Source organism: Arachis ipaensis, chromosome B10 (assembly GCF_059453495.1).
Source record: "Arachis ipaensis isolate K30076 ecotype BB chromosome B10, ASM5945349v1, whole genome shotgun sequence".
NCBI lineage: Eukaryota > Viridiplantae > Streptophyta > Magnoliopsida > Fabales > Fabaceae > Arachis > Arachis ipaensis.
In genome coordinates, this window is record NC_142435.1 from 129,385,716 (window position 1) to 129,399,149 (window position 13,434).

The window sequence follows — 13,434 nt, forward strand, 5'->3', positions numbered from 1 at the left end:
TGCATGATGTAATTGAAAACTCTACTTTCTCTCTTTGGCTCTACTCCTAAGAATTTCTATTCTATTTTTTCTAAATTTCTAACTATTTCTCTATTTCTTGATACAAATTCGTATCATTTTGGTTGTTAACTATTTTACTGTTGAGATATATTAAAAGAATCATGCCATGCTATATATACTAAAAATTAATCATTGATCAATTACAGTGTATAGAAAACATATATTTAATATAATTTTTTTTATTATATTTGATGGTTATCAGTGGCTAAAAGAAGGGGGTTGAATCTTGGCCTTCTTTTAATTTTGCTTTTAACCTTGAGTTCTGTAGATATGCTGTAAGTTGAAAACAAGAGAGATTTTAGTTTTGTCTCCAGACGCAGTAGGAGCCAGAACAGAGTTGCTTACAAGATGTATTATAGTGAAATGTTGTTGAGTAGAGGAATCAGGAGATACTTTATTTTTGTTTCCTATACAACATAACCAAAAATAGAGAAGAGAATAAAAAATAACACATAGATGTATCCTGGTTCAGCTGCTCAATGCAATGTAGCCTACATCCAGTATCCATCACAACAGTGACAGAATTTCACTATCTTTCAACAGAATTACATACACCAATTTTCCCTAGGATCTACCCAATCCTATTTGGGACAAGTTCAGTTTCTAACCCAAACTGAATTTAACTAGAAAATCACCCTAACTTTCAACAGCAAAGTGCTAACCCAACTTGTAAGGAAATCCCTTCAAGATCATGAAAACAAAATAGAAAAACTTATAAAGAATTCTGAAATAAAATTAGACTTTTTCTCTAAGTCCAACTCTCTGTCTTTTTCCACTCAATATTTTACATACAAACTTCAGCAATTTGCCTTTTACCATTGAAACACAGAAAGACTAAATTGAGAAAAATAAATACTCAATGAAAACCATGAAGGAGAAGAATAAACAGCTCAGTGAGCTATAGAAATTCAAATATTGTGCTCTCACTCATTACTCCAATCTTTGGCCATTCATCCATTTAATAGAGGAATAAAGCTTCTAGAGATTTAAACTTGCTTCAGCACATGTTGGTTTTTTCTTCTCCCAAAATCAGATGTAGTAGCGGTGTTCACAGAGGAGAGAGAGGGTAGAAGCAGTGACCAAATCAGACATGCAACCATATCTTCAATTTCCTAAGAATTTAATATATCAACCAACCTTGAGACAAGCATAAATCAGAGCTAATCCAAAAATTTAATCAAAAGCCATTTATTTAAAACTTAGATACTATGCTAAAGGTTATAAATAATATTCTCAACCAGATCAAAATTGATGAGCTAGAGATTTTCAATAAAAAAATAAAACAGATCAAATCATAAACAGCAGCTTCAACCATCATCAAGAGAAATCAAAATAGAAACAACAACTTCATGATATCATATTTATAGCGCATCACTGTTTTAATTCATTTTTCTTTCTCCCCCTTTTGTTATCAAGAAGGGATGAACCTGCACAAAAAGTTTAATATGCAAAACACAGGTGCAAAGCATATAAGAGTGTCAGTGTCAAAGTTTAAGTCCTAAGGACTATTACAGTTATCCATACTAAATAATGTTCAAATCCAGAAAAGCAATAAGATAGTATTTCAACATGATAAAATCCATAAAAAAAAATAAAGCTTTAGAACATCAACAGCATCAGAAAATATGGTCTAGGCATCAGATCCCTCTTCCTCGATTCCAGCCAGATCCTTATCTTGATCGGTCATTGCTTGCTCATCATCCAAGGAGTCTATATATTTAAGCAACACCTCAACTCAGCTTTGAGATTTCCAAAAAAAATTCTTATTTAGAAGAGCCAATTGCCAAGCTTGTTTGCTTAAGTTAATTATCTGTTTTATGAGGTTGATAAACTCTTGTAAAACATCCTTAACAATACCATTCACAAGGTACTTATGAAATGAGGATGTCCCGGTAGTGGATGGAGGAGGAAGACTTTCTTCCTCATCTTCTTCAAGAACTGTGTCCTTGGTAGCCTTTGTGCTTTTTCTCTTTGTCTATTTTATTGTACTACCACCCTTGAGGTATGAAAATTTGTCTTTCATGATCTCATTACTTAGATCAACACCAAAGTATTCAAAAATATAAGTTAAAAATATTTCATATGGAATAGAGACATTCTTATCACTTTTAATGCAGTCAAACATATGGCACATCATTAAGTAGGCAAAAAATCTTTATTTTGTTGAATATAGCATATAGGACCAGGGTGTCACAGAGGGTGACCCTTTGGTAAGAATCACTTTAGGACAGCAAAATGTGAGTGATAATATAGTGAAGCTGTGCTTTGAAGGGACCTAAGACTTTATGATTTTGTGTGATACCATCCATAAGGGATATGTTCACACATATGTTAGCCAAAACATCTTGGTGTGAAACTGCAAGATCATTATCTCATTTTTCAGAAATGTAGGTATTTATTCATACATCATTGTAAGCAAGGAATTCACTGATATTTTCATGGTTCAAAAAGAGTTAGTAGCCTTTAACATATGAGTGAACATAAGCCTTACTATAGTGCATATTAGCGTAAATTCTCGGACCAAATTAGGGTAAACAGATTTTCGAATTTCAAACAATTTTTCCCAATCTAATGTCCTAAAAGTTTCAACAAAGTCAATTCTTTTTTCAGCCAAAGATTTTAAATCAGCAACATAGGAAGAGCACAGAGGTCTTTTTGAGACAATGTCTTTGTGAAACTCAAAATCCATGCAAGAAGTAAACTGTAGAAGATCAAAATGAGAGTGAGGTCATTTACCAAAATAGGATTTGAAGACAACTGGATCAGGATAAATGGGTTCCTTAACGAAGTGAAGAAAGGTCTTTTGTTACCTTTTGATAGTCGAGAAGAGGGGCCAAGTGTCCTGGAGGATGAGAAGTTGAACGAGGAGGAGGAGAGGATGGAGGTTCCTCATCTGTCATTGGTCTTTTTCCTTTCGCCACTTTAGTCCTTGAGGAGCCTTCGTGTTGAGGAGCCGATGATGGCCTCGGATTTGTGGTCTTCGTTCTTGCCATTGACTCCGGTAGTTGAGAGTAGTAAAAAGGAGGATAAGTGTGAATGGATATGAATGTGAGTATGGGCTTGTGGTCTGAAAGGAAGATTTCATGGGGGTCTGATGGTGTCCATTCCCCTTCTTATGGCAACCTTCTTTCTCATGATGAAAGAAATAAGGAGTGTGGAGAAGAAAGAGAAAGTGAAAGTGGTGGAGTAATGGAAAAAGATGAGAAGTTATCAAATCAATAACTGCTTTAAATGCTCAAAAATTCTTTGAAAACATAAAAGAGAATAAATGAGAACGTTATTTAAAAAATTTTGAATTTTAAAAACAATGCAGGTAGCTTTGAAATGACAAGTCAAATGAGGATTTTGAAAAGAAACTGAAACTTATTTGACTTGAGAGAAAATAATAAAATTACTAAATTAAAAGCTAATACTTTTTGATGTTGATGATCCCAAACAAGCAATGAGGCCCACTTCATAGAACAAAATATCCTTCTCTTGGGCCCAGTGGTGGTTTTAAGGAAACACAATGGACCGCCATGGGTTTGGTTTAGTTTCAGATTAATTAAGATCATCAACACACTTTTAAATCTTCATGGAACCTAGAGGAAATCATCATCTACCCAGTTTGTCTCCTGACGACCTGAGAGACAAAAATAACCAGAGATCAAATTAAGCATATTTAGTTCAAAAACTCAGCATCAACAATCCCTAAAGCAGTTCTCAATTTACAAAATCTATCTTCACAGAGGGGTCTCATAAAAATATCAGTCAATTGATTCTCAAATTTCAAAAATTGAATGTCAATTATACTTTTTTGCACTTATTGAATGAAACGTTACTTCAATGTGCTTTGTTCTTAAGTGTAAAATAGGATTTTTAGAAATATTGATTGCACTCAAGTTGTCACAAAACAAAGGAATACTATTGACTTGCAATTTGTAATATGCAAATTGTGTATCAAGCTAAATTAATTGAGAAAAACAAGAGGAAGTTGATATATATTTTGCCTCAGCAGTGGATAGAGCAATAGTAGCTTGCTTCTTACTTGACCACATATTCAAGGATTGTCCAAGAAAGTAACAAATTCCTGAAGTGCTTCTTCTATCTACACGGTCTCTGGCAAAATCTGCATCACAATATCCAACTACACAAAATTGATCAGTTTTAGGATATCATAGACCAAAATCAGCCTTGCCTTTGATGTACCTAATGATCTTTTTCACAGTAGAAAGATGTGATTCTTTTGAATGAGATTGAAATCTAGAACGCATTTTCACATTATGAACAATGTCTGGTCTAGAGAAAGTAAGATACATGAGAGATCCTATCATACCTTTATGCCTTGTTTCATCAACATCTTTTTCATTTTCATCCTTTTCAAGTTTGGAATTAGGATGCATCAGTGTACTCATTGGTTTAGAGTTGTCTAAACTAAATTTCTTTACTAACTCCTTGGCATATTTATCTTGGTGTACAAAAATTTTACTAGGAGTTTGTTTGATTTGGAGTCTTAGAAAGAATGTGAGTTCTCCCATCATACTTATATCAAACTCACTAGTCACTAATTTTCTAAATTCATCACACAAGGCTTCATTTTCCGATCCAAACATAATGTCATTCACATAAACTTGAACAAGTATGAAATGATCATTAGATTCTTTAATGAAAAGAGTTGTATCCGTAGTTCTCCTTTGAAAGCAATTTTTCAATAAGAAAGAGCTAAGTCTTCCATACCAAGCTCTAGGAGCTTGTCTCAAACCATAAGGTACTTTAGAAAGTTTAAAAACATGGTTTGTAAAATCTCTATTTTCAAAACCGGGAGGTTGAACTATGTATACCTCTCTATCAATAAAACCATTTAAAAAGGCACACTTACATCCATTTGAAAAAGCTTGAACCCTTTGTGGGCTGCATATGCAAGCAATAATCTTATTGCTTTTATTCTTGCAACCGGAGCAAATGACTTATCAAAGTCAATGCCCTCCTCTTGATCATACTCTTGAGCTACTAATCTAGCTTTTTCTAACCACACTACCATCCTCACTCAATTTATTTCTAAAGATCCATTTAGTACTTGTTACCTTCTTACCATTCGGATAAGGTACTAAAGTTCAAACCTCATTCTTCTCAAATTGGACTAATTCTTCCTCCATTGCCTTTATCCAAGAGGGAACATCAAGTGCTTCCTTCATATTTTGAGGTTCCACTTGAGATATGAGAGCAAAATTATTATGTTCGGCCCTCTTTCTATTTGAAGATCTTGTGGCAACTCCTTGTGATGGATCTCCAATGATAAATTCATGTGGATAGTTCTTCATGAATTTTCATTCTTTGGGTTTTGGTAAAGTGATTTCAGGTTGAGTATGATTTGGTTCTGTGGTGTTCTGATTTCCATAATTTTTTGCTTCAGTAGGAGATAAAATAGAATTATCTCCTGCATTTTGTTCTGCAGAAACAGGAATAACTTTTTCCAAAGAAGGTTTTGTTTTGTCTTGATCATGAATCCTTTCAAAGCTAGTTCAGTTTCAATTTCTGCATCATTTTTCTCAATAACACTTGAAATGGTGTTAGAATCACAAAAGGTAACGTGTATGGACTCCTCTATTATTCTATGTTCCTTGAGGTAAACTTTATATGCTTTACTGAATAACCAACAAAGACACCTTTATAAGACTTTGGATCAAATTTTTCAAGATTATCTTTAGTGTTTAAGACAAAGCATTTGCATCCAAAAATATGAAAGTACTTAAGATTGGGTGGTACTCCTTTCCAAAGCTCATATGGGATTTTCTTTAAAACTTTTCGAATGATGGTTCAGTTCAAAATGTAACAAGATGTGTTCACAATCATAGCCCAAAGGAATTTTAGAATTTTATTTTCACAAAGCATTGCCCTAGCTATTTCTTGAAGGCTTCTATTTCTCCTTTCAACAATCCCATTTTGTTGAGGTATTCTAGGACATAAAAAATTATGTAAAATACCAAATTCATCACAAAATGATTCAAAGTCTTGATTTTCAAACTCTTTTCCATGATCACTTCTCATGGAAACTATTTTCAATTCCTTTTCATTTTGAATCTTTTTTCATAAAGTAGAAAAAGCAAGAAAAGCATTATTTTTATGTGCCAAGAAAAGAACCCATCCAAACTTAGTATAGTCATCAACTACTACTAAACTATAATGTTTTTCACCTAGGCTTTGAGTCCTAGTAGAACCAAAAAGATCAATATGTAGTATTTTCAATGGCCTTTTAGTTGAGATGTCGTCCTTAGGTTTAAAAGAATTTTTAGTTTGTTTATCCAATTGACAAGCATCACAAGTGATGTCTTTGTCAAATTTTATTTTTGGAAGACCTCTAACCAAATTCCTTTTCACAAGTTTAGAAATTTGAAACATGCTTGCATGCCCCAATTTCTTATGCCATAACCATTTTTCATATTCAAATCATTCAATAGAAGTGAAACAAGCTACATTTTGTTCTTTTAGTTCCTTCAAGGTAAGTCCACACACATTATTGCATCTTTTACCTACAAACAAAGTTTCACCAAAATTTTCACAAACATCAAGAATTCTAATTTTTTGAAAATAACCAAATAACCGAAATCACACAATTGGCTAATGCTTAGAAGATTGTGTTTCAATCCATCTACTAAAAAGACATTATTGATGAAAGTAGAGAAACTCTTACCTACCTTACCTATGGCCACTATTTTTCCTTTACCATTGTCACCGGAAATCACAAAGGCTCCATCGTATTTATCAAGCTTGATGAAGAATGTGGACTTTCCGGTCATGTGTCTAGAGCATCCACTATCCAAGTACCACATGTCATTCTTCTTCTTGAATGCTAGGCAAAATTGCACAAAGCTCTTAAGAGACCTTAGGTATCCAAATCATTTTGGATCCTTTAATGCTAAACCTTCTTGGTTACCCAAGTGCATTATATTTGCCAATTACTTTGTAAAATTTATCACCAATTTTTTCTTTCAAAAATGAAACATCGAATAGAAAAACGACCATCCCGATTACATATATGACAGAATTTGTTGCTTGCTGATTTTCTAAGGTGATTTGGATTTTGAAATCTTTTGTCTTTGAATTTTGAGACTTCATTTTCAAAGTGTGAATTTTTGAAAGCATATTCATATTTTTCACATTACCCCAACCCAACCTTTTCAAAAAGAGGTCTTTAACTAGTTAATAATTTGTCCAAATTCTTAGAACTTTGAGCAAATTTAGCTAAGTCTTGTTTTAGACTATTAACCTATTTATGCAACCTTTCATTTTATTCAATGTAATTCCAATAGGCAACAACAGAATGCTTTTCATCAAAATATTTGATTTCAAATTTAAACTATTTGTTTTCTTCAACCAGGTCAACAGAGGTTTCGACTTCTCTTAATTTTTTTTAAGAACAACATTTTTAGCCTTTAGGATGTCATTTTCAGATTTAAGTTCATGATATTGATTCAGAAATTTTCTTATTTTCTCAATGAGATAATCAATCATAAGATGGAGTTTTTCATTAAAAGGTTCAAGAAAGATTACCTCATTATGGTGGCTGTGGTTGGCCATCAAGCAGCCTTGATAGTTATTATCCGAATCAGCATCTTCTTCAATATCATTCTCCAGATCTTTCCAAGAAGTCATAAGTTCATTTTTCTTGTCCTTTCGAGACTTATCTTCTTTCTTCAGCTTTGGACAGTCATAGTTGTGGTTTCCAGCTTCTCTGTAGTTGTGGCAAATGACCTTGCTTAAGTCCTTCTTTAGTTCCTTTGAGATGCTTCCTCTGCTTCTTCTTTTGAGTCGCATCTTTCTTCTAAGTTTTCTAGCAAAAAATACAAACTCGTCATCTGATAAACAATAACTAGATTCATCATCCAATGATTCAGTACAAGATTTAAGAGCCACTCTTTTCTTTTTTGTATCATTTTTTTATCTGAGTGATTTCATATGCTAGTAACTTTTCTCTCAGCTCATCATAGGTCATTTGACTTAGGTTACTGCTTTCAGAGATAACAATAGCCTTAGTTTCCTACTCTTTTGTTAAGCTTCTTAAAACCTTCCTCACCAGCACTTGTTCAGAATGAGTAATCCTTATAGCATCCAAACTATTAATGATGATAGATAATCTCTCAAATATGTCATCAATTAATTCTCCTTCCTTCATAGAAAATATTTCATACTCTTTACTCAGGATGTCAATCATTGTCTCTTTTACTTGTGTGGTGCCCTCATATGTGACTTGGAGCTTATCCCAGATTTCCTTTCTTGTTTTGCATCTTGAAACCTTTTGGTATTTCTCGAAGCTAATTGCACAGTTCAGCATGTTGACAGCCTTGGCATTGGGTTCCACCTTCTTCTTGTCTTCTTCATTCTCTCTTTTCAATAGTTGTAATTTTTTCCATTGAAGAATGGAGGTCTGTTGTTGGATTGTCCTTCTGTCAGATTATAAGCCACTGTGTTGGATCCCATGTTGCTTGCCATCTGGATATTTCTTCCAAGCTGCGAAGCTTGATCTCTTTGAGACCAAACTCTGATACCAATTGATGCTTATCAGTGGCTAAGAGAAGGGGGTTAAATCTTGGCCTTCTTTTAATTTTGCTTTTAATCTTGAGTTCTGTAGATATGCTGTGAGTTGAAAACAAGAGAAATTTTGGTTTTGTCTCCTGACGCGGTAGGAGCCAGAACATAGTCGCTTGCAAGATGTATTATAGTGAAATATTGCTGAGTAGAGGAATAAGGAGATACTTTATTTTTGTCTCCTATACAGCAGAACCAGAAACAGAGAAGAGAATAGAAAATGACACACAGATGTATCTTGGTTTAGCTACTCAGTGCAATGTAGCCTACATTTGGTATCCATCACAATAGTAACAAAATTTTTCTATCTTTTAACAGAATTACATACACCAATTCTTCCTAGGATATACCCAATCTTATCTGGGACAAGTCCAGTTTCTAACCCAAAGTGAACTTGACTAGGAACTCACCCTAATTTTCAATATCAAAGTGCTAACCCAACTTGCAAAGGAATTCTCTCAGGATCATGACAACAAAATAGAAAAACTTACAAAGAATTTCTGAAATAAACTTAGACTTTTTCTCTAAGTCCAACTCTCTGCTTTTTTTTCACTCAATGGCTTTTACATACAAGCCTCACGAATTTGTCTTTTACCATTGAAACACAGAAAGACTAAACTGAGAAAAAGAGATACTCAATGAAAACCATGAACGAGAAGAATAAACAGTTCAGTGAGCTATGGGAACCCAAACGTTGTGCTCTCACTCTTTGCTCCAATCTTTGGTTGTTCATCCCTTTAATAGAGGAATAAAGCTTTCAGAATTTTAAACTTGCTTTAGCATTTGTTGGTTTTTTCTTCTCCCAAAATCAGATGTAGCAGCGACGTTCATAGAGGAGAGAGAAGGTAGTAGTAGTGACCAAATCAAACATACAACCATACCTTCAATATTCTCTTTCAACCTTTTTCTTCTTTGCCTCTTGAATCTGAGCCGTGCATTCTTGCTTTGACTCCAAGTTTGATTTTTGATCAAGCAGCAGAGCACCATTGACTTCACTTTCTTCATAGTTTTCAAAATGGTGCTTGTGACACAGAGAATTTCTTCAACAATCCTTGATGAATCACAATTGTAGAAACTTCCTTTTGTGATTTGCTCTTTTGGTGTGATCTTTCATTTTGCTATAGCCCATTTGACCTTCTCTTCTTGTTTGAAATTGAAAACTCACTTTTTGTTCTTCAATTGCCCTAGTTTCAGAATTTTTTCATTTTTTCTTCTTGTTTCTAAGTGATGTGATGTAAAAGAAAAAAGAAGAGAGAGAAGAGAGGATTTGGCTTTCGATGGTATGATGAATTATTCAAATGAAATGAGAATTAAATCACTTAGTTAGAAACTAAATTGGAAGAATGGATTTGGATATGGACCACTGGTTTGGGCTTGTGATGATCTTAGGCCAAATATGATTTCATTCTTGAGGCTAGATATTTGCTTTTGTTTCTGATGAATGAAGTGATGAGTATAGCAAATATCTTCTTAGATTATAGAGTGTGTGTATGTGAACTTAATATTTTGCTTCTTGAGCCAATTTTAATTTAATTTATTTTCTGCACACTAAACAAAATAAATCACAAAAACAATTGGTTTTATCCAATAATATTTAGTCATCATCATAAAATATTTTAGTTCTTTAAACTCAATAATATTATTATAAATAAATTTGATTGTTTATTTATTGTATATTTAAATATCTTAATATAATAAGTTTGATTATTCTTGTAATTGATTATTTAGTTAAATAATATATACAAATAAATAGTGATGACTTTAGTTATTAACTTTAATATACATAAAATATTTTAATATTCAAAATATATAAATATACGTAAATATATACGTAATACCTTATTTTAATAGTTATGTTTAAAAGGCATTTTTTTGCTAGTATTAAGCTGGATGGCGCAATACTAATTTTGTCTGGGGTTATTTAATTTAATTCAATTCATTTGGATAGAATTGACAATTCGATTTGCACAAAAAATAGAATATACTGATATGTGAATAAGATTAGGTGCAGATTTAGATTTAACTTAACCTGATCAATTCATATTTTCAAAATATTATAATTATAATTAAAAAGTATTATATATATATATATATATATATATATATAATTAATAAAGATTGAACCCATATTTTTTTATTTTTATAATTTTAATAAATATTTTATTTTAATTTTTTTGCTTTTAATTTTAATATGAATTTATTTTATATTTTCTATTTTACTACTACGTTTATAAATTATAAAATAATTAAATATTATATTTGATTAAAAAAGTTGATTTGCCATAAATTGAGTTCCGGGTGAAATCTTAGAATATAAATAAAATTAGAATTAAAAAATTTTTAAACTACGAATATAATAAAATTAAATTAAAAAAAATTTAAATTTACAAATAGAATTAAGATAGAATCTAAATCTTATTGTATTCTATTCATTAGTAGTCCTAGCTAGTATCTTTATTCACGATTCTCCTTGCCATTCGATCTTCCAATCCTAAAGTCTTTGCTAATAATAGAGAATTATATTCAAAAATACTGTTCTAGTTATACATGATATGTTTTTAATCTCTAATAACGTACACCGATCGTTACTCTCCAGTATTAATACGAATATTACATTTTAATAACATAGAAAATACTTTCGAATAACAGATTTTAATATGTGTAATTATTGAGAGAGAAAAAATACTACGATATAAAAATTAAAGAAGGGAATATGACGAAGAAATTGAGAAACGCACAAATAAAAAAAATAAAATAAAATGAAGGTATCTTGCAATTTCATAAAGAGAGTTTGCAATTTTCTACAAAAATGGCGTTCAATTTAGGACTTAATTATCATCAGTGACTATACGCTACTTGTACATGGAGCAGTACCATAAAAAATTAAGCCTATAACTAAATAATAATTTATATCATGTTATGACACATTGGCACGGATAAATTGAAGGGTTCAACACGCAAGTACTTAATTAACAGGTCAACTAGTATGGTGATCAGTTATACTTGACTAACATAAAATGATTATATATACTAAAAAATTAATAAAATAAAAATATCTCCCACCTTCATTTCTCCCACTTGCATTGACAACTAACTTGGCTCGTCATACATGTGCTAATACTTGCATTTTTTTCTCTTAAAAAAACCTACATTATTGTAGTTTACCATATGATTTTGTTTGTTTTATATATACACACTTGCATTACACTCACTTTAATTTTTTTTTTAGATGTCCAACAAATTAAACACTAATTAATTATATCTTAATTTATCCGATCGAACTTCTCACTTTTCATCAAATTACCATCTAATCTTCTTTTTTATTTTTTATGTTTACTAACTACACCATATTCTATATTACAAAATGGTGTGTGTACGAGTTCAAAAACAATGTAAATGTGGGTTCTTGATGAACAAGCAAAAATAGATAAACACATTGGATCTTAATGAGAGTTTTTAGATAGAATAAATTGAATACGTATATTGAAAAAAATATTTAAAATGAATTTAGATCTAAATTTTGAATTTTCATTTTAAAGGATAAAGTATGATGTCTCACCCTTTAATAATATTTCTCTCATATTTTTTCTTGGTCCCACCTATGAAATAAATAGTGAGAGATCACACTTTATCCTCTAAAGTGAAATTCAAAATTTAGAGAATCCAAATTCATTTAAAAAAGGGTAAAGTTAATTCTAACTGCAGTACAATGGTAGTTAGAGTTATTATATAGACCAAAAGTCCTAACTATCCTTTACATCCTCCCTTAAACTTAAGGGTTACACACATCCGAAGTTTGCCTCAAATTTTTTGAAAAAGGATAGTGGGCAGAACTTTGTTGAGAATATCTGCTACTTGGTCAATAGCTGAAATGCTAACAACAAACAATTATTTGTGATTGACGGCTTCTCTAGCAAGTGTAAATCAATTTCTAAGTGTTTACACCGAGTGTGAAGGATTGGGTTGGATGCAAGCAAGCACGCATTTTGTTTATCACAATAGATCGTTGGTGGTGAAGGTTTTATATTGAGCTTTGGTATGATCAGAAAAAGATCATGCACTAGACTTGATTATGCAGAACCAGAATAAAGAGAAATAAAATTCTAGACTTGTAAAAAAAGCTGATATCATTATTGATTAATAGTGTGTCATCTCTTTACAATGAGCAAGTTCCAAATATATATAACACACAGAAAAAGGAAAAACAGAATAAATCTCTAGTCCAAAGAGTACCAATTAAAAACTATTAAACTAACTACTCTTAACACCCCCTCAAACTTAGGTGGGATTTTGAAATCACCCTAAGTTTGTCTTTGAACTTGCTGAGTAAGTGTAAAGATAGAGGTTTGGTCAAAACATCAACTACTTGATCTAATGCAGGTATGTGAACAACATAAAATTCTTTGCTATTGACCATATCTCTAATGCAATGCAAATCGATTTCTAGATGCTTGCATCTACTGTGTAAAATAGGATTGGCAGCAAGGAGGCAAGTACTCTGATTGTCACAAAAGATAGTAGGAGCTATGGATTAAATAATGTGTAGTTCCTTTAGTAATTATTCGATAGACACAAGCTCACTTTGAGCAGTAGCCAGCGAGCGGTATTCTGCTTCAGTGCTGCTTCTACTAATCTTGGATTGCTTATTGCTCTTCCAAGAAACAAGATTGTCTCCGAAGTAGATGCAGTAACCTGTGATGGACCACTTATCATCAATATCACCTGCCCAATCTGCATCAGAAAAGGCCATTAAACTAAAGTTAGAGCTTTAATGAAAAATAACTCCATGATCTAAGGTTCCTTCAAGTA

General features: G+C 32.0%; 1 protein-coding gene across 1 annotated transcript; it reads right to left on the reverse strand.

Moving 5' to 3' along the window:
* Window positions 1–6,533: 6,533 nt before the first annotated feature.
* LOC148581693 (uncharacterized) lies at window positions 6,534–8,371 on the reverse strand. The gene is made up of 4 exons (XM_088493225.1): window positions 8,082–8,371; window positions 7,591–7,909; window positions 6,735–6,881; window positions 6,534–6,569 (listed from the first exon to the last, which is right to left on the reverse strand). Exons 1-4 carry the CDS (start codon window positions 8,369–8,371, stop codon window positions 6,534–6,536), a joined length of 792 nt encoding a protein of 263 aa, XP_088349351.1.
* Between the last annotated feature and the right edge of the window lie 5,063 nt (window positions 8,372–13,434).